Here is a 23,490-nt window from a genome sequence, read left to right as displayed (position 1 = left end):
GAAAGAACACTGTTGTACACAGACTATGAGGCATTGTATATTCATGCCTAACAGTTGGAGAAAGATAAAACTTTGCACCATCAGTTCCCATAGGCAGGGTGATATTTGACTTGCTTCGTGGGTGGAGTTGAAGGCGTATCCCCAAATGGATTCCTGTTCTGTCATTAACAATCTTGACAATAAAGATTTATTAGAGACAACATGCATGATTCCAACTATTGATTGGAACTGTATCTTATTCCAGCTGCATTAAGATCTGGCATTATCTTCTAAATCTTCAGGGGATGGAGGGGACATCTCAGCATCCCCCACGAGACTTGTCAGAGATTCTGATGTGTAGTAGGTTCAGTACCTCATGCTGAGAAGAAATAGATATTGATCTTTTTTGCAGCCCTTTAACTATTTTCTAAGGACATCAGAACATATATATATATATATATTGTTGTATGAAACTGTTTCTTTATATATATATATATATATATATATATATATATATATATATATATATATATATATATATATATAATTAAAATAAATGGCAACTGTATTCTAAATGAATTATAACAAGAGTAAATGCCTAAAGACCGTGCCTGGTAAATTCCACCAGTGAAAATATGTTGCCACTCAAAGTCAAATGTGATAAAAATGATGGGTATGATAATTAAAAAATATATCAATTCACCAGATTTTTTATAAAAATATAGTACGCACCATATGAAACAACATTTTTACTTAGGTTACCACTGATATAGAAATGTGGATGATTACATTTAACCAATATAATTTCATAGAATTAACTGGTGGATACCCAAACAGGTGGAGTGAAAGTGAAAAAATGGTTTAAAATGGACATACTGGTAGCCAACTAGGAAGTAAAAAGGGGACATAACCTGTAAGAGTTGCTTCCATTTGTCTATATAATTTATGGAACGACATTCATCCCTCTTAATGAGAGGGGTTCAGCAAAGAAAGGTATCAAAATGTAATATGATCAGGTAATGTATTTGTAGGAGAAAGAAGGTAGATCCCTGTCCCAATGTTAAACATTTGAAATGCATGCAGATTTCCTAATTTTAGTTACTGACTCCTAAAACACTCTCCTTGTGGTCAAACATGATCAACAGGATGGGCTCCCAATCCACCTGTCATTATCAACAACATGCATTAATCACAAAATATTATCTGCAAATAGTGAATAGTCATGGGCAAAAAAAATGCATGGTCAGAATACTCAGTGCATACTGAAGTGAATTTTTAATTCTCTGACTTCATATCAAGCTAATAATATTCAACACAAATTTTAATAACCGTATGAAAAATAAAACATTTATCATTTGCTTGCTTTCTACAATAACTGCATGCCATATCCACCTGGTATGTGCAAATCAGTTTCTGACAATCATTCATTTACACATAATCATGACCGAAAGTTTCTGATCACTCACTGGCAAAATTTTGCGAAAATTGTATCTGAAATATATTGTTTATGGGATACATGTTTCTTATTAAGGGAGTGGGATTTTTACACAATTAGCGATGCTAAAATCCTCTGTCATCTTAACTAGACCAATTTAAAATCATTCTCATTCAACACTCTCTTTAATTTCTTTGTTTTTTTCCCTCCACTTTCTAATTTTTTTCAAACCTTCTTTGTGTAGCACTCTCTGAATAAGCTGAATATAAAATACATCAACCAATCTGTTAGCTGACAGCCAATGTAAACATCATTAATGTTGTTTAACCCTTTACCTCATACAACCGTCTTTGGACGCCTCTACAAAAGTCGCATGAAAGCGACTTTTGACGCTTCTACAAAAGTCCCATAGAAGCGCCTTTTGACGTCTGCTGTAAACATCAGCCATTTTAAGCCGGTTTTTGTAGCGCCACCTTCGGGGAAAACCCCTTATTAGATACTGCATTCATTTCTGTGAATGACAATTACGTCAGATCACGTGGTCACTGTTTATGTACTGGTCGATATCTGCTATTTAAAGTAACTGGGTCGTAATCTCCACTCTCCAAAATGGCGGTCGCGGATTTCATTCAGTACTTACGAAGTTTTCATGATTAGAATCACAACTATGAAAAATTCAATAACCTAGGTAAAGGCTCTGATATTGATATAGGCTGCAATTAGTTTTTATAAATTATCAAATTTAGATGACTTAGTGATGTAGACACAGATGAAAAACTTGTAAATTTCGAGTATGAGAAATGGCAGCACTACGGTTGGTCACACGGCCTCACTGACATGACGGTGAACGAATTCTCTCCAGATTTTAAAGCACATAACAAATTCTTCCGTGATAAATAATTACACAGCTATAACAATCGGACTTTACTCTTAAATTGTTCCACATGTAATAGATGTGTACCAAAAATGTAAAATGGTTAAAGTTGCTGTTAAACGTAACATACACTACATTGCTTATTAGTTCACAGGCAAGCTATGCGTATGCGGTCGACTAGGTAACCTGTGTTCTATGTATAGCGAGCTGCACTTTGTCACTATGCTCTATGAGGTAAAGGGTTAAGAATAATATCCCATAATCAAAAACCAAGAAGTTGTATTTATTCAGTCTGATGATGCCACAGGAGTTCCATGTTCTGTCCATTAAAACAAATTTTGTTTTGTTGATGGGGAGATAAGAAATTGCACATTCCCATGATGATAACCGAGACAATATGATTTGAGTATCCATGTCAAATTTCTTTTTCAAATATCAACATTTTGATCTAAACTGTTTGCACTTCACAAGCCTTCTATCTGTTACAGATCACCATCTAAATTCAGTTAAGTTGCTCTACTGTAATACAGTTATTATCATAAATAAAGCTGTGTCATTTCTTTTAACAATGCCGGTTTCTGAAATTAATAGAGGAATTACATCACTATACAGTAATACCAGCAGAATTTACTTCCCTGATTTAGCCAAGAAGAGTAATTTTATCATTGCCCATAACAATAAAACAGGGCCAAGCTTGACAGTTCAAATCTAAGTTATGCCCCACTTTATCCAGTCACATGAGCCATGACAAGTAATTTGTTTTACATGCAAACATCAATCCACATTTTAACTTACCTCACTAGTTCCACATGCAAAGAGATTATGGACTGGATTGAATTCACAACAATTCACTGCTCTGGAAATAGTAAATAAATTTAACATAAAGCATATGACATACACAAACCACTAAAACTATGCATTACTACAATGACTAAAAGTTGCACAAAAGCTTTATGTAGACGATATGAAAGGTGTCAACACTTCAAAAATAAAATTTAATGTTATTTTTTTGCCAAAGGATCTGCACTAATTGAGCCCTCAAAATTGTTATTGCGTGATGGTTACTTATCCTTGATTCTGTCCAATTACTTATGATGCAACAGGGATAACATATTCCAAGCAATTTAGTGTTTCTGTTTCTCAACTAACCATTTATACACAAAACAGATTCATGAATAAATAAAAGTTGTACAACAGCTGGATTCATGCTGTATTTCATTTCTATATCAAAAAAAGATTTTTTGGGGTTAAAAAACAAACACAAATACACTTAATAAAACATGATTTAAAAGTACAATTTTGTCCCTAAAATTAGAATGAAAAGAAACTTAAAATCATTCAATCATTTGCTCAATGTTCTTTCATTTATAATGTTCATAAATCTACACAAAAAAAGAAAATAATGAAACCAAACTTACATAGCCTTTGTTGAAATAGGATTTAGAAACCTCCCTTGTTCCAAATTTAGCCTGTAAATTTCTGACCTGTAAAGTTATTTAAAAAAAGACAGAAATATGAACTTGGACGTAAAAAACAAATGAAATTACTATTCTTAAACTGACCAACATTATATTTAAAAATGTTCATGTCTGCACTTAAAGTAAAGTAATTTAATAAGTATAGGGAAAGAATATTTTAAAAAAAGACAACAAGGACTACAATTAAAAAACTGGAACAAAAATGTTTCAGAAAATGAGTTCATTTTAAATAATCTTTTCCATTAGCAGTGTTTTCTCATCTTCAGCAAGGGTCTTAGGTGACTAATTGGTCACTGCCTTTATATATAGCTCCCATTCCAGCTTGGTTCATATGAGTTTAAGTCTCAGCTTGGCCAGTGTTGGTATGTGAGTAGCTTCCCATCAGTCCTTGGTTTTCCTGGGGTATTCTTCCAACAAAACTACTGACCACTGTGTATAGCCTATCATGCACTGAAAAATGGTAATAAACCCACAAAACCAAACCAATCATCAATCTCACTATGACTGTGGTTTGAAGACACAAAAAATGAGCTTATTATTCTGTATAAATCTGGAAGAGAATTTATTACAGTGCAATATGTGCCACTAATTTCTGGATTAACTTCAGAATAAGAACTGCTGGAGAGAAGACATAGGTCCTCACAGTTGATTGAAGTGATATAGACAGTCCATGCATTCAGATGAGAATGAATGTGAATAGCTTATTGTTCCACCTGGTCAAAAACAGGTCTACCATCAGCTGACCCCACAAATTGCACACTCAATGGAAGATAGATGGGTTAAGGGACAACTATGTGCAGTAACCATCCTCTCCTTCATAAAGAATTAGCCAAAATGATAAGCCCATTCAGAATATGTCACATCTAAAAGCTTATTTGATGTTTGGAACACCAATTCAGATAACAAGTAATTGACCACCACAAAATAGTTCAACATTATTAGAACTGTTTTTGAATGAACACTGTCCTGCCAAAGAGAGGCTTTGAGGACTGCCTTCATTTCTAAAGTCGTTAATAAGGGTTCTCTGGTTGTGTAAAGTTGCACAGTCCATCTCAAACTTCAGTAGTAAGCGGGCCCCCCAATTTGAAGAGCTTGTGTCTCAGTAGGTTGTGACCCATGGTTGTGGACTTGAAATGGAATTTCCAACGCTAGCCATTCTCTATACTGCCATTGAATCAGGAAGTGCCTGATTTCTGATGAGATCTTTACCTACTAATCAAACAGGTAATACAATGGATGCCACTGAGAGAGGAGAGCCATCTACAAATGGCACAATTGTAGGTGGCCAAGAATCATGTGTTGTGCTTCTGAACTGAAGAGGCAGTTGAGTTGATGGCACTCTCTTGCCTTGATAAAATTTTTGAATAAGCTCTGTCCAATGCTAGGACAATGCAGTCGATGCATTTGGGAGGAAGATGGACAAGATTCATATTGCCGAGTAAATCCAAACCCAAATTAACAAAATTATTTGAAGGAACCAGCATTGACCTGTCCACATTTACTATCCACCATAAACTTCCAATGAGACAGAGAAGAAAGAGCACATCATGAATCAAAATATACTTACCAAGTGTTTCTGTAGGATACTGTCTAGGTATGCTGACTTCAGGATGAGAATGTCTTACAGAAAGGGTGATGACATAGTTCAATTTTCAGGTAAAAGTCAAAGACCTGAGGAACAAGCCAAAACGTAGTGCATGAAACTCATCCACTGCCCTCTACTAGGTGAAACACAGGAATTTTCTTGATGGTACATGAATAGGAATGTGGAAGTATGTGTCAAACAAGTCTGTGCTTATTGTGTATTCACTGGACCACACAAAAAAATGGAATACCTTGTTGTTTTCATTTTGAATGTTTGAGCTTAGATGAAATGATTGAGATTGCTTAAATCTATAATGGGGTGCAATTTTCCATCGGATTTCGTGGCGAAGAACAGCCTGAAATAGAAGCCTGTGATGCTGTTTTCCAAATAATCTCTAATGACCTTTTGTCTAATAATGTCTTTCTCCTTTTGCAATATGTTGGCCTTCACGGGGTATCTGCCATGAAAGCGATGGACGAGCGAGGAGGGGGCAAATTAAAGGTGATGCAAAGCCCCTCCAAAACCAATTGTATCTTGTGGGAATAAATTGGTTTATGAGTTTTGGAACAGAAGGAGCCAAGCAACCACCTCTGGGTTGCCAGTGGGTGGGGTCAGATGGACTCTTACTATTCGTCATGCCTCTATAATTTTGGCATGCATGAATACACCCTTTATATTTCCAACACTGTCCCTGAAGCTGCCCATGATGATGGCTAACAAATGTAGAGGCAACTCCTGTGCTGCCTATTTTCTGATTTCCTCTATATGTCCCCCCCAAACACGAGGGGAACCTGAAAAGAAGGGAGCACAAAGTTGCTACATGGTTTGGCTTGAATGATGCAGAGTGCAATACAGTATCCCTTCAAATGTTGGGTAAGGCTGTGAGGTCATTTGCCATAGTGTAATGGGCTGCCCTATTGCTGACTTTGGAGATGATACTGAGTGTATCCCAAGTGTGACTGTTCTCTTCGTTCTCTGTCAAATGGCAAACAACAACAGAGGCCAAATCCAACAGACAGGAAACACAAAGCACACCCTGCTTCTGAAGTGGCATTGAACTTGTCTGTCCACCTTGTAATAAAAAGGGGACAACAAATTTATGGCAGCGAAGTCATTGTCATGGCTCTGCACATTTATATGATAGGTGTTACTGTGCAAACTGTACCAATATAGAGAAAAGGTCTTATTAACAGGATTGCAGGTTTCTCTGATAAGTGACCAGCTATTTCCACAATCATCATAGATTGGGCTAAACTACCGAAGGAAGGATGTGTGTTAACCTCATACTTTTCAAGGCTATGAGAGGTGGATTTGGAATAGTGAATCGCTAATATTATGACCTGGCACAGTTGGCTGGGTCATCTTTGCTGGTTGGGTTGGCAATGAAAGCTTGGGCGGGATGGATGGCTTGGTCAGTATGGTCAGCCAGCTTGACTGGTTAACCCCAGAAGGAGAGCTGGACAGGCTGGTGGACCAGTCTGTGCAGCAAAGTCAGTATAAGACACTGTCAATGATGATATGGAAGAGTGATGTTTGATGACTGAACCCATAATATATCTACTGTATCTGATTGGCTGGACAGTTTTGTCAGCAGCCTGGACTGCAAATATATTATTGTGGTCAGTTTGTAGGTCAGATGGACAGTTGAGTTGATGAACAGCTGGACCGGTTAACAATTCACCATATGATTGAAGTTGGCAAGGCTGGTCAGCAAAATCATAAAACAACCCCATATTCTCAGTTTAGGAGCCTAACCATATCCAGGTATGGAGCTGGTTGTTGTTGTTGTTGTTGTGGGGTTTAACGCCATTTTTCAGCACAATAGGCTATACATGGCGGCCAGTATTAATGGTGGAGGAAGAACCCGGAAAACCCCGGAAAGAACCACCGACCCATGAGAAGCTACTGGCAAGCTTTCTCACATGCCCACATTGGCTGAATCTTGGCATGGAGCTGGACATATACCTAGTGGGTTGCATTGATTTGTACAACGCAACTTCATCATATTCGCTTGTCAACATTCTTGCTGAGAAATCTTTATGGATCATATTGATTCAAGAGCTCCATCTGCAATATATCCTCTGTACAATACAATTTAACAGATGAAGAGGAAGGCAAACTTGCTAACTGGATAATGAGTCGGAGAGAGGCTCTATACCTTAAGTTATCTTGATCACTAATTTTTGATCAAACACTTCTTTTATTTGAGCTGACAATGTATCTTCTGTCAACAGCAAGCACACCTCACAGGTATTGGATGGCAAATGTTTAGTGCAGGCAAGGCAAGATTCATGACTGAATTCTGCAACCTAAAAATACCTGCATTTTTTGTTCTTTAATAGCCATGTTGTCACAGACTATCGATAAATATAAAGAGCAAAGCACACCAGGCGTAAAGACAGTGTGAGACAATGGCCATCAAATATTGAAAAATGAGCAAGTAAGTCATTAGATATTTTAAATTAAACATAGTCTACATATGGAAAAGAAAAACAGTTACTGATAAATAAAGATTGAACGAAACCATAATGAAAAATATACTGACAATATTATAAATATGTTACAGATATTTCAGAATAAAGTGATATGTGGGAACAGGCAAACCTATGAACCAGAACATTTGTACTGTGGTACTATATAGTTGCAATAATGCACTACCATTGCAAACATGTCACATGAAGTTCTAACAAATTTGCACAAAATATCCAAAACCTCCTGAGAATACACAAAAATGTAGTATACACTAAATAGAATGATTGTTTTACTTACTGTGTATCACCAAAATCTACTGTTCAGTAGCCAAAAGAAAAGGCTAAAAATTCAACAATTCAAGAAGGCCTGATGACAGTTTGCAACATATATCTACATCATGTATGAGGAGTGCCATCTAGTGGAGTAAAGAGGGGTAATCTATAATACTTACTTCCCTTTGTCAAAACAAGTATAGACAGACTTTTTCAAGTCTATGGGAGGACTGGATTCTGAAGGTAGCAGAAGTAATTCCTAACATTAATGTGACTGGGTAATGTATTTGATAGAAAAATTAGTTCTCTATTCATCTTTCGCAATAAATACATTTAGTATAGTTATCTGCGCAAGCCCCTTTTGTGTTAAGGGGCTGAAAAAATGATGATTTAACTAGAGCATTTACAATGACAACGATCAAATAAAATAATAATTGAATTAACTGACTGAAAGTTATAATGAGATTAACTTGAGCTTGAGTGTGGTACATATAGGCAAGATATGGTATGTTGATACACCAATTCCTAAACAATATCTTTCTTAACACATTAACCCCTGATGACAAGTTTAAGTGGTAGAAGGTAGTAGCCTACTGCTGAACTCTGTAGCATCAAGGTCATGTATGATATAATAAAGTGGGTGGTATTATAGAAAGGTAGACAGATGAAGTTCTACAATGATACCAAATAATCTGGAATTTCTATTAGCACTACAAAATACAGAGGGTAAAACCGCATTTTTTGGACCCGATTAAGTTCTTCCCTGAATTTGCCCATGGTCATAATCCTATTTTGTGTTTGGATTTAAGGCTTTTTGGTCTCAGATCTAAGGCAAACCAGTATAAACTGCAAACAGACAGATGAACAAACAAAAAAACTCAACAAAAAGAACTATTACCCTTCTGCTCATGCGAGCCAAATAGCCAATGAAAAATTATGTTTCTAATACAACTAAGCAGTTTATTATTGGAAGATCACCTGGAAATTGGCATTTTCGGACGTATTCAGAAATAGCTTTCAAAATGTGTTTCCTACTTGAATTTCAGATGAAAAAGACAAAAACCTACACCGGGGTAATGTGTTAAGGGGAAAAAACACTCTTTTACTGCAAGCTCAATACACTCAAGTAACTTCTTTAAGCAATAAGAACCACTACTTATAACCAGTGACCAAAGAAAGTAGGTGATTTCTCAATATATGACCATCGAGTTTAGGTCAATGCTAGCAATAGGTTACTGTCAGGCAAGTCTGACTGTAATTTCATTGATAAACACATAAAAGATTAAATAATTACCATCTGAGTTCAAAGCTTTTGCAATTTGCAAAAGTATAAGACCTCATTGTTACTTACGATACTCCCACTAGGTACAGATCACAGCTTGAGGAATGATATGCCATGTCACGTCCATATTTTGGTATTCTTGTTCGGTAATATCTACCAAATTGGGTATGAAACTCTAAAAATCTATCACACTGAAGAAATGCAATCTGAAAAAAGAATTACTTTCATTTGAAATCTCTGCAGTGGTCATCTAAGCTATCAAAAATGGAAATTTAAAGATAGCAGTTGAATAATAACCTAGTTGAAAAGTTAGTCAAATAAAAAAATTCATATCAGTCTCTAAGAATGCACCTAAAACAAGCAAAATAAATCTGAAACATTCTGTTTATTTTTGTAAGATACTGAAACTGTAGTTAACTAGTTTTAAATTTTTTAATTTACAATATCTGATGTTGAAAAATATACATTAATACCTCAAACAGGCAAAGAATCATGAATGTAAGATTTTGCCTTTTTTGGCCCCAATACAGATATGCTTCTTCCTTACCCAATGTGTAATCTATCCACAAAGCTTGGTCTAGGTCTGTGATGAACAACAGATGTTACTGTATGAAAACCATATTTTTTTCTTCCCGCCACAGTGACCCAGACTTTTAACCTTTTATGCCCAAAATGGACATGCTTCTTCTTTCTCCTTTATGTAAGGCAACCACAAGGTTTGGTTCTGGCACATGATGTAGAACTAATGTTATTGTGAATAAACCATTCCTCTTCCTTCAATCCCAAGAGCAAACTAGCTACAAAGTTTGATAACTGTTGATAACAGTGAACTTGAGTTACTGTGTGAGAATGGGTTTTTTTTATAACGACCTTGACATTTCACCTTCTAATCCAAATTAAATAAACTTCAAACTTATGACAAGCACATGCATTCTACAAAGTCAGATCCAGGTCTGAGATGTAGAACTCGTGTTATTATGTGGAAACCATTTTTCTTTTTTCACTAAATTAAAATAATAATCCTGACATTTGACCTTTTGACCTCAAAATGGATAGGCTTCTTCCTGACCCCATGTGCAAGGTTTGGTTCAAATACTTGATGTAGTAATAATATTGTTCTGTAGAAACCGTTCTTATTTTATCAGTCCCAAGTGCAAGCTATGCACAAAGTTTGACAACTGTTGATAATGGAGAACTCAAGTTACTATGCAGAAACTATTTTGCTTCATCACCCACAGCAACCTTTACCTATGACCTTTTGACCCAAAATCAAATGGGATGTTTCTTATTCCATGTGCAAACCTTTCATAAAGTTTAGTATCTATTGATTGAGGATAACTGGAGCTACTGTGTAAAAAGAAACACAACTGGTAACAGAATAATGTCCAGATAGACAAACATAACAAAATATGTTCCACCTTAAGGTAGGCATATAGCAAGGCTAAGTTTTATTCAGTTCTCAAAATGTACCTTTAAATTGTCAAGCACTTTTCAATCCAGTTTATCAATGTGAAATTTCACCAAATGAAGTACTAACCATATGGCAAAATTGTTTTCTGCATTGCATACAGATCCCTTAAACAAGACAGCAAAATTGTGATTCTGACTTGGTATTCTGATCCCTTGATTTTGATGTCCCTATCCCATACTGAGGAATATGACTGGTGTAATTGTCATTCACTTTTTTGGTAGCAAACATGAGAGAAAGCGTGATTATAACAAGCACATGATAAGCATTTTTACTAAAATATTAATAAGTTTTGATAATAAATTTCAAATGGTGTCTTGTGGTGTGTCTTTTAATTTATTAATACTATTTCATTACCTTTGTGTAGTCATCTGAGAGAAACTGGAAGCTAACCACATCTGAATCCAGACCCCTTTCAAATTTTAGGGACATCTGGTGGACATCATAGCATCGAATCCTAGGCTTGTATGTACCTATCCCAAAATATATAATTTCCAGATCAGTGCTACACTACTGTTAAAAAATAATAATGAAAAAGATGATTCAACAGTACAGCGCAAAAGTAATAAGCTGAAAAATATCAAGTTCCTATTTACATATGAAAATGTACTTGTCATATGTTATTGAGTTATGATTCTATGTCTTAAATTATGTCGCAAAAGGACAGTGAAACCAACAATTTTAAGTAAAAACAACAAACAATTTATTTCCCAAGAGACACAGTATTGTGAACTAAATCCAAAATAATCTTACATGCCCTACCATAAGTAAAAAATATAGAATGTTCTGAAGAATTCCAAGAGTCTTGAATGTCCTGAAACAGCACAAGGATGAAATGCAGAATGTCTCTGAATGAGTTCACAATAATTTAAAGTAGTACAAATCCAAAAGTGAATGGACACTTTACTAATTCCAATGAATATTTTAAATAATTTCTCTCGAATTATATCTGAACACAACCATATACTCTGATCAAAATGGATTCCCAAAGACTGACTTAAAACAGGAACGAATTATTTGTTATTCAAATCCCTATTTATACACATCTTCACTTGATTGAGATTTCAATCATTCCAAAAGAAAATTCCCTTCTAATTGTACACAAGACTGTGAAAGGAATGTTCTGAATAAACATGCTATGCAAACATTCTAATTATGACTTACAATCATGGACAAAAGTTAAACACACAATATAAAGTAAATATACATAATAATGGGAACAAATGAGTGAATAAATGCAATTTTTCTTCTTTGACCCTAAAATAAACAACACACTAGTCAACTCTTCAACTGCCATTAGAACCATGTCTGTTTTCTAAACAAATAAGAGTATCAAAGGTTAGAGGTCATGCAGGGTAAAATAGTCTACACTGACCAGAGAATTTACACTGAAATAATAAATACATTGTAGGTATTTTATGAAACAGTGTTTCATTACACTAAAATGAGACTGAATGCTTGCTTCTTTTGTGCATTTATAATTTCTTACATGTCGGAAAAAAGTCCCCATTAAGTGTAGTTAATGTTTACGTAATAGCGCTTCTATGCTATTACATAAGAATTCAAAGGACATGTCTACTCGGTGAATGTTTAAATTGGTTTATACAAATAGGATCATAAATAAAAAAATTCTCAAATCTGTATGGATTCAGCCTCATTTGATGTTCATCCAAACAACCACTGCAAGAAGCTTGCTAGTACGATTCTACAAAAACATTCAATTTAGACAAATGAAATTTGGCAGATATTTGTATGCAAATGTAGATCACCAGATTAGATATGTACATCATGACATAAATTGTTTCCATTTCATTTAAATAATTATCCTTTTTTAAACATTATCTTTTGTGGACAAAAACCTTGCTAGCATGGTTAAGCAAAACCAACTTCAAATAGACAAATGACATTTGGCAGATATGTTTGTATTCATATGCAGATTGCCTCATTAGCATTTCATGCCATTACATCAATTGTACTAAATGTTTTGAACTTTTACATTTGAATTTTTTTAAACACTTTTTGGTCTGCAAATATGGTTTCATAAGAAAATGAAAATTACCTGCCACATATATGTATTGGTTGTCTGGTGAGACCCGAACACAGTGGCTGACAGTTGGCATCTCAAAGTCCTGAATAAGTTCAATTCTTCTTCTGATATCTACCAAATATAAATAAGGAAGTTCAATACAAATTATTCATCATAGTAAAAAACATACTATACCGTCTTACAAAATGACAGTCCATCAATACCAGGACTTACATCAGGGAAACAAATAAATAATGATTTAATTATCTCGCATTTTATCAGGTAACTATTGAAGAAGGAAGTCAATATATATGCTAGAGGTCTATTCTAGAACCAGCAGTGTGTTTGAACAGGGAGTCATTTTCATAGGGTCACTAAATCGAAGAAAAGAGACACAAAAATCAGACAAGGGAGCTACAATGAATATTTTAATTATGGAGAGGGACTCCAAATGTCTGTTTTACATAGGATGCCATATCACCTGAAACAGACCCTGTCAGGAACTGAAATGTATGGGAAAAGGGTGACAGGTTTCCAACTTGATTTAAAAACAAGGATTTTTCTGATTACAGAAGGGGTGTAATGAATCATAAATGTAAGGCTTGTAAAATTTAAATGCAATTTTTGGTTCATTTTTGTACAAAATGTTTGTTTTTGTACTTAAAGTCAATCCCTCAATTAGGTGTTCTTGATACTCATTACGTTTGAATGCTCTTGGTGAAAGCTAAAAGAAGATCAACATTATTGTCTCAAGGAAAGTAAATATGTATGTATGTAACTGACTGTATTCAAAGCCATCCTCTTAAAGAAAAATCAGCAAATTATAATTCAACTTTAATTTTTTCAACTTCTGCGAGATTGTTGTTGTTGTTGTAGGGTTTAACGCCATTTTTCAGCACACAATGGGCTATACATGGCAGCCAGTATTAATGGTGAAGGAAGAACCCGGGAAAACCCCGGGAAAGAACCACCAACCCACGAGAAGCTACTAGCAAGCTTTCTCACATACCCACATTGGCTGAATCCGAGACTCAAACCCACGCAAAGGTGAGACAGCAGTGATCCGTAACGGAGAGCGCTTTAGACCACTCGGGGCCCCCTTCTGAGAGATAATAACATTAATAGCCATGAGACTATATCTGGTCCAGAAAATAAAATAAATGGAGAAACAACAGTAAAATAATTAAATAAAATGTTTTTTTCTGACTGTACTGTGACTTTGCCTTATATACTCACATACTGTAAAAGTTAGGTCCAATTGCAAACATATACCCTGATATGTCATCACATAATGTACCACAAGATCAGATCTATCTTGTTTGTGACAGTGGGCTTGTTATGTGACAGCAGATCTGGCTTTGTGCACGTTGCAGATGGAACTGATGCAAGAATATTCAGCATTTATCATGACAGTCAGACATCAATTTTCATTGGTTTGCAAAAAAAACATTGGTTTAAAACAAATGACCATTATAATTTGTACTTAAATTCAAGAATTAGGGAAGCATTCTTCCTGTAACCATTTGTTCACTGGATATTATTAGTGTTACCACAAAAAGACCATTGTTAATTGGTCATTTTTACGGTTACCACAAAAAGACCATTGTACACCAGGGATCAAGCAAGACTTGAATGTTAGGGAGAAGTGTCTTCTTCTTTTGGACAGAACAGGAAAAAGAGCTGAATAGGGAGAAGTGGAAGCAAAGAGAGACACGCAATGTGTGTGTGTTGTTTTCCTTCTCTTATCTGAATTATGCATTCTATTTCCCAGCGTGCATATTTGTATTTAACGTTGGTTTTAAGCAATACTTTATTTTCAAGTAGAAAATTATCTCTGTTATATCTATATTATAAGAAAATTTGGTGTATCTTTAAAAACTATCATAATCATATTCATTGAATTTGGCAATCCAACTTAAAAAGAGAACAACATTGTAATGAACGTTAACTGAGTAATTAGGTTACAGTATTGTACTGCAAGTTAGTACAAGTGCTAATCAGCAACCCTTAATCAAGATTATTTTCTTAAGTTCATTACAAAATGGCATTTGAAAAGATTTCTAAACTTGTTGGAAACAATCCCTGTACCATGTCCAATAGAGCAATTGCACACGTCTTTCAGCTCATACTGTCTGTCCTAATTTCTTTGTTGTAGATAAAACTTTACTGTACCTGTTCAGAGAAAATGTACTGCAGAACTGAATTCAGTATATGAATGAACTAAACCCTTTTTCAACTGACTCGACATAGCCAACATGCATCTATTATTAGAAAGAGGAGTTTTCTTAATGTAACCACTCACTTTATAGCTTTGATATGACAGTCCATTGGTAGGATTGCAAATATGAGGTTTTATTATTTGTCCAAGTACTTGGTGTAATGTTAGGCATTTGTTACATAGCATTTGCTTTGTTGTTGTTTTTTTCTTTTTCTTTGTATTTTCACAAAATAGAGTAAACTCAGAATACAACCTTGACCTTACAACATAGCATTGTCCAGTACGTCTGTGACCTACATAATTGAATTTTAAAGCTAAATCTTTAATAATGTAATATTTAGTCTCTGCTTTCTATGAATTATATATTTTCTCAAATATATCTGCCCAATGGTTTAAGACAATCTAATAAAACAATACTTCCAAGAACAGCAATGTCTGCCATCAGCCTATTTCCCCATGACAGGTTCACTTACAGCTCCAAACTGATTTTTAACAAGAAAATAATGTACATGCAGCAGTCCAAATATTCATGTTACTGATTTTATTCTTAGAACGCAAACTGCTATTTACATAAGTTTAAGTTTCAAAACACAAGTTTTTGTTTTTATCATCCAAAGATAACTTGCCAAAATCTGATAGTAGTAGTTGCTAAGGGTCAAACAACTATCAAAACACATGCCTGTGAATGTGTAAGAGTTTGTCAGCATAACTGATATCAACACCAACTATTTGATGGCATGAAGCCAACATTTTGCCTTGAGAATTATATACATGTAGCAGGACTTGAATTTAACACAAAATTTCTTTGTAGCCAGAAGGACTAGTATATTGAGAAATTTACTAGTCCTGCCAAATCTTTACTAGTCCTGTTCACAAAACAATGTCACACAGCTTTCATGTACATTTACTGATTCAATTTTAAAGTTCGAACAACCCGCAACAAAACTGGATGTTTTCTGTGTGTTTGTTTTTGCGAACTGCGTACACCAGTTACACCACATAATGTTCCTTTCCTCATCATAATTCAGCCATTCCCTGTCTTTTATCCATTTCTTCTTAAATTTTCCATTACGCTTTTCCGTTTCATAAGAATTTTTCCTCATCACTCTCATTCAACTTTTGCTTCTTTTCCGATGGCTGAACACCTCCTATCAAAAGCCACATTTTGCCTGTCCTTATAGAAGGAGGGAATTGTGCCTTGTTTTGAAATACGAGATGTTATATTATAGCTGACGCGAAATATTTAAAGCAAGAAAAGGAAAGGTGCAGTGTCCTTTATATAAGAAAGTCAGAGCAAGAAACACGTTTCAAAATTCGTGTCTTTGCCCCCTCCCACATTTAAATGGCCTCTCCCTAACAAAGACTTAACTTCAGCAGATGTTCTGCATGATCAAAGCAGTGGCTATTGTAAACACTGTTATAAAATATTAGCATCAGATGATAGTGTTAGTTTCAGCTTGGAAAAGGTGTTCCCATCAAATGAAGCCATCTGACACTCGGCGCGTTGTATTTAACAGCTCCAATTACGGTATCATAAGTCGTAAGTTTGGTAATTGTTCCTAATTAATTGAACCTCAATGTATTGTTGAAATTAATAATAAGGCGGAAAATTTTCAAATCTTAGATGCCCATGCTCAGAGATTTTAATTCCCAACAAATGTACGGCATTCTGCTTGGATATATCCACGTGTATTCGATTATTTTGTAGGGGAAAAATATAAAAACTATTCTTATCATCATAGAAATAACATAATCATAATAACTTGATCTAATTCTTATAATTATTTTGATGGAAATGTAAAATATGTAGTTTCCTGTTTGTGACTGTTGGAGCATTTGGGTAGCTAGCACAAAAAAAAGAATCTTAGGCAAGAAAAACATGCAAAGTAATTTCTTTAAATAGTTTTTGCCATGTTCTTTTGTGTCGTATACCGCTTTGTAGTTTGTTACTGTGGTCGAGTGAATAAAGTGTGATACCATGTCATTTTTTCATTTAATTCGTTATCAGATTAATTAGGCTCAATTACCAAACTTCCGTTGTTAATGATGGGACCATAATTTGTGCTGTTAAGTGAAAAGCACAAAATCGGATGGATTCTTGTTATAGAAATGCACCTTTCCAAGGCAGAAATTGACTTCATCTTCTCATGCTAATATTTTATGACTGTGTTTACAAGGGCCACTGCTTTGATTCTACAGAACATCTGCTAAGTCAAGTCTTTATTAGGGAATGGCGTAAACAAACGCTGACTATTGATAACCGAAACTTACTAGCCCATCGGACTATTAATAGTATGAAAGTTACTAGTCTGACAGAAAATCTGCTAGCCTCAGGCTAGCGGACTACTACTAACTTCAAGCCCTGTATAATATAACACTGAAACTAACCTGGCCAAGGTGAGGGAGCATCTCACAAAGGACGTTCATTCAATGTTCCTCTAAAAAAAATCACGGGTGAAATCACTTTTGCTTTCCTAACAGAAGAAGATGAAGTTTACATTTTTTAGGTGACTTAGTCTCCCACTTAACCTGGTAGCGTGACCCCTGGTACATTGGAAATTCTTACTGTTACCATAGAAAGACCTTTGTTCATAGGACATTCCTAATGTTACCACAGAAAGACCAATGTTAAATGGATTTTTAAATTATTGATTTGAAGCAAAGATGAAACCCACAAAAATTAGTATCCCACAAAAATACCTAATTCATTATAGGATAACGAATTAGAAATAAAAACTCTTCATAAACTCTTCTCCATCAGATAAACAGAACAAAGCAAAGCCCTCTTCAATTTTCTTTTGTTCTTTCTCCTTGTTCTTTATCAATGTATAAGACTGTATGCAGTTACTAGTGTATGTATTCAAGCATAAATGCACTGAAGCTGGTGACACAGGTATAAATTTTTCCAATGTGAGCTGCTTCAGGTTTACTTGTAATTGAGTTTTTTGTCTGGCAATTGTATACATTTTACAAAAAAAAATTATTTGCCTATTAAAACTCACCAACATCTTGTTTCTGAAGGACCCTTTTCTTTCGATCCGACAACCACTGAAGTTATAAAAGATGGAAAATATGATAGCAGCAAAATTAATTTCATGGGGGGAAAAAAATGGTTAACGAAAGTATTTATGAAATCACACTCAGCCATAATATCTAAAAATTACTGAGACTGAATTAAATATTCCTATTCCATATTAATAATAATGCAAATCAAAATATTTAAGCATCAATCACATTTAGAATATAATTAAATTTATCACACCAGTCACATCATAATTTTGTTGTTATTGTTGTATGGTTTAACGCCATTTTTCAGCACATGATAGGCTATACATGTTGGCCAGTATTAATGGTGGAGGAAGAACCCGGGAAAACCCTGGAAAGAACCACCGACCCACAAGAAGCTACTGGCAAGCTTTCTCACATACCCACATTAGCCGAATCTGAGACTCGATCCCACGTAGACAGAGGTGAGATGGCAGTGATCCATAACGGAAAGCGCTTTAGACCACTCGGCCACTTGGGGCCCCTTCATAATTTTGAGATCAAAGGGCAACAAAAAACAATTCTAAAGACTTCATGATCTACTTGGGTGCTTAAGCTATGCCAACAATTATTAAAAGAAGCATGATCATTTCATTCTAAATATATTCTAACAATGAGGGTGTTAAAAGGAATTTATTTTAAAAAAGTCAAACAGAATATTTTTGAAGAGTAATATAAAAAAAATCCATCTGTTTACTTGCTGGTACATTAGTGGTACAGAAAAATTATTCCCTGGGAGAGAATAAAAAAGAAATGTTAGACAACCATTTATCCCAATGTGAAAACCCAGGTAGGCAAGCCAAATACATCAAAAATTAAAACATTAAAAAATCCATAGTAATCTATCCACAAGCAAAGTGGTGATAACTCTAATATGCTTTTGAAAATTAACTTTAGGCACAGAGACCAAAACAGGTCCTTTCTTGCACAATACTTTGGGTTAAAGTGGTAATGTCTTGCATGGAATTATTGGCTTTTATGTCAAGTAAATAAAAAAACAAATCTTGCATATCTGGCATTCTTTTAATTTATGCATGCATTTCAAGGTGAGTAAATGCACAACGAAATATTTAAATTGCACCCTTTCTTCTTATTTGGCCAAATGCACGCTTGACACATATATTTTTAGACTGAGCAATGATTTTACCATTTTTTAAGATATTTCTGAAAATTGTAGCTAATGCATATTGCCTTAAATTGAGTTTTGAATTTCATGGATCACACATGTAATCCAAATTGGAAGATGCATTGCCAGCATGATGGAAGTAGTATACTTACAAACAGAAGATACATAATTTTAATAGGAATGATCACCTGCTTACAAGGTATAAACTTCTGAACAACTACTTTTTCAGCTCAATCTTGATGAAGTATCTGTCGTTAAGTACAGTCTCAATTTTTAATTTGCTGCTCTGTGTTCAGGAACAAATATCCATAAAATTGAAACAATGGATAGTAACACACATTTTGAATTTTTGACTCACCTGGATTGTGCTTATATTTTGGAATAAATCAAAGCAATGTGAATCCTAATGAGCAATCTGAGAAATTTCACTCCAAAATTACCATGAGTAGGAAATAAAATTAATATATGTTTTAAATACCATTTTTATTTACTTGTATTATTATTACCTTAACATTTGTTTTGTTTAAGGCAGGGATCATGCTCGGCTTCACCAATGTTGCATACTGCAATTTATTTCTTTATTGACCACAACATTTTTAGCTGTTAAAAATTGTGTAGACAGTCTTGGGTTTGGAGTGAAGACATTCAAAGGCACCATGACAGGAAGCCGCAAACTTGGATATGAAATTGCACAGGAATCTATTGTTAGATAAACAAATCCTTTGTTCATATTGACAAACCACCCTAACACGGTGTTGCTATATCATAATCCACTTATGCTGATGTCTGGCCTTTAGTAATGTATGTCGTAATATAACCAAAACATTTGTGCTACCTGACTAGCTACAATCAACCTCCTCTGAAAACGGGAAATGGGAATGACTACAATTGACCAGACGATGACAATATTATTTTTTGGTTAAAAATGTACTAGAAAAAAGTAGTTTTGCTGAAACGTCTGAGAAAACTGATTACCTTTTGAAGCACCAAACATTCTGTATATATACTGAGCAAATGGAAAAAAATTATATCCCAATCTTCTACAATTATTTGAAGTTGCCACAGCATAAATAATCGGGCATTTGTTTGGTCCTTTAAAAAGGGCCTTATGTTATGTGGCATCTTCAATAACACATGTACCTTCATCAAAGCAAGACAAAGATCTTTCATCAAAGGAAGTCAACAACAAACTTAAATAAAAGCATTTTTTTTTTCATTTTTCAATGTGATTGGAACATATTTATTGTGCCATGAAAGTTTCCTGTGTGCAACTAAAAAGTTCATGCATACGATCACTACCAATGGCGGTTTAAAACCCAATTCAGAGAACCAATATTTTGAAACAATAGATACATCCCGCAAGAATGTTTGTTCAACTTTTAAATGTGTTAATGTTTTCACTCCCCTATGAATAGCCTCACCCCCTTGGTAGCCTCAGCATCATGGTATATGTCTCTGGCTAATGAATATCAGTGTGAATTGTTTTGTAATCATGTTTGTTGACAATGGGATATAGATGAAACGAGGACTGCCATGTTTTTCTATATTTACGTGTTAGTTTTATTTTCTAATGGGATTTGACTAATAAATGAATTTCTAACATATGATCATGGAATTTTCATATACATGTACATCATTTAACACATTGTGGAGTGTACTATACAAATGTAAGTTGTCAATATACAAGTGTATTTCAGCCTAGTTGTCTTCATGTAATCAAAATTTCCATTTTGGGGTGTGGTGTTGGTGTATCTGTGTAAATCCTAGTCACTGATGACAGGTCACCTAAAAAATTACACCTGCATGTGAAATTTCAATTATTTTCACACACACCTCATCTAAACATCCACCTATGTCAACAATATTACCTTGCTCCCAAGGATGTTGATATAAATGGTTAGTACTGTATTATAAAAATGGCAACAGTTTTTGAAAACTGGCGACAAAATATTGAGGTCAGCTATTTTTGGGTGACAACTTTTTTAAAGCCAGTTAAGGTATTATAAAAGTGTTTCCATTGTTTAAATTTTGGCAGATTCCCCTTTGTTGAGAAAGGCTGGAAAGTCTGACCACCAGTTCCATTTAGATTTCAATTTCTGGATAGCTGGGATAACATCTTAGAGTTTATCGGGGAAAATATGAACATGTAATAATGAGACCATGATAAATAAAATAAAGTAAATATTACACTTTGAAAATGTTTTTTTTCTTCAAAATAATTGTGCATAGCCACCATAGCTGTGTTGGGTGATTGTTAAAATGAGTTCTCATTCTCTCATGTAACCTGCTTTTGTAATGCTATTCTCCACACAATGTAGGTGTTTCATGAACCGGAGATAAATGAATCATGCAGAAATCCTGATATCTGCATATCTATTGTTTTATAGGCTGTTGGTTTTGTGTTTTACCAATTTTTAAGACAAAAAAAATGTTTCCAGCTTCTTTAATTTATATTGCTAACTAAAAACAAGTATTGTGCAATTCCTTTGCATATGTCAGAATTTTGTGTTTGCTGAGTTTATCAAATGTTCAAAGTCTGCTTTCCAACAAAGGTTTAGGTTGTTGTCGAGATCTAGTCCTACATGTAAGACCTTGACGCTGACATTTATGCTGTCGGCGTCACTAAAACAAAAACAATATGTGCTATGTCTTACACTGTAGGACTAGTCGAGATCTAGAAGAAGTTCCAAGGTATGGGTTTCACCAGTCAATTTTAGCTTAGACCTACCTCTGGCAGTGATTTTCCAGCACTCAAGTTATATATCTTTACATTATTTGGATTAGAGACTTGCATCTTGCGTACTCTTTATCTCAATTTCAAAATTATTAAAATAAATCATGTAAACATATCAAGCCACATGCAGTTTCCTGTGCCAAAGCGGCCATTTTGTGTATAACTAATTCACACCACAATGCATTCAAAATATTAGTCGCGGACAACGTTTCGGTGTAAGAATTAATTTTTTTGCATAGGTATGTAACTACTGTAAAATGATAACAATATATTATTTTTTTTTTAAAAAACGAAATTAATTGTCCAGTAGTTTTACAAGATTTGATTAAAAACTATAATTTATCTTAGTAGTTTTATAGCTATTTAGTTTTAATTCTTTTTTTTCTTCTTCGTGGTTTTGTTTTTCCTTTCCTTTCCCTTCCCGGTAAAATGTCAAGCGTCTGTGCAATACTGTACAATTATATAAAAAGAAAGACAATTATTTCACAACAATTGGTTTTAAATATAATGCAAAGATTACTTTTTATGATGGTATACAGCATAAAGAAAGATTTATATTATTATACAATCGTACGCATTACAAAAAAATGTAATATACATTTACAAAGAGGACTATAAGGACTGTTTTCGATGTGGATGATTTTATTTCAACTTGTACAAAACTAGAAGAATTGGAGTTTCAGTGTTGTGGAAGAAAGTTATGCTGTTCATAAACATAGTTTTCGTAACGAATGTTTTGTATTTCATGGACTAAAAGTAATATTAAATGAAGTCCTGGTACAGGCAAAGATACGGGGGAAGGGGTTCAGCTTAGAACAGTCACGTAATGCTGTCCAGAATCAAATTTATATTTGAATATGATGTGTGTTTACCTCAAATACATCCCAAAATATGTTTAGTTATCGAATGACGTATTTATCATCATAAACCAAAATTATATATTTTTTATATTAGGTCAGTATGATACACATGGAATAACTAAGAAAATCGCAAATATTCTACGTGAGAATGATTTTTTTGCCCAAACGTTATTAAGACTGTGTAAAGCTACCTTATTAATATTCGGTTATAACAAAATCCGATAGTGGTAAGAAAGTTCATGTTTTCACTTTTACATTTTGGCTCTGATTTTAATGACATTCATTCTCGCATATTATTGCGCCCGACGCATATATTTTCCTAAAGAAGAGGAACGGATTTGCGCAGTTTGCTGTTTGTTTAGTAGCGGATTATTAAAAGTGCATTTTAGTGTTACAAATCCTACGTAGTCTACTGATCACTGCAATCTCACTTGTGTCGGTTTGGGTTCGAGTATCGGGCTCGGCCAATGTTGATACGCGAGAAACCTTGCCAGCAGATAACCGTGGGTCGGTGATTCTTACCAGAGTTTTCCCGAACTTCTTCATCCATCAGGTATACTGGTCGCCATATACAGCCTATCATGTGCTGAAACATTATGTTAAACTCACAACAACAAGCCCCGATACGAATGAAAC

The 23,490-nt window shown here is 34.6% G+C and overlaps 1 protein-coding gene across 1 annotated transcript in view; it reads right to left on the bottom strand.

Moving 5' to 3' along the window:
• Positions 1-22,153, bottom strand: part of LOC149797168 (nucleolar protein 10-like) — a 65,863-nt gene extending 43,710 nt beyond the window's left edge. The window contains exons 1-7 of the mRNA XM_089961852.1: positions 21,989-22,153; positions 18,092-18,137; positions 12,905-13,003; positions 11,203-11,318; positions 9,447-9,583; positions 3,707-3,772; positions 3,084-3,144 (exon numbers count right to left, since the gene is read on the bottom strand). Coding sequence (XP_089817978.1) covers positions 3,084-3,144; positions 3,707-3,772; positions 9,447-9,583; positions 11,203-11,318; positions 12,905-13,003; positions 18,092-18,137; positions 21,989-22,054 — 591 coding nt within the window. The 5' untranslated portion in view covers positions 22,055-22,153. The remainder of the gene's footprint in view (positions 1-3,083; positions 3,145-3,706; positions 3,773-9,446; positions 9,584-11,202; positions 11,319-12,904; positions 13,004-18,091; positions 18,138-21,988) is intronic.
• Positions 22,154-23,490: the final 1,337 nt, after the last annotated feature.

The sequence above is a fragment of the Sinohyriopsis cumingii genome, chromosome 6 (assembly GCF_028554795.1).
Source record: "Sinohyriopsis cumingii isolate HCF-2022 chromosome 6, ASM2855479v2, whole genome shotgun sequence".
NCBI classification, from domain to species: domain Eukaryota; kingdom Metazoa; phylum Mollusca; class Bivalvia; order Unionida; family Unionidae; genus Sinohyriopsis; species Sinohyriopsis cumingii.
Note: the sequence above shows the minus strand (reverse complement) of the source record. Positions and strands in the feature narration are given on the sequence as shown.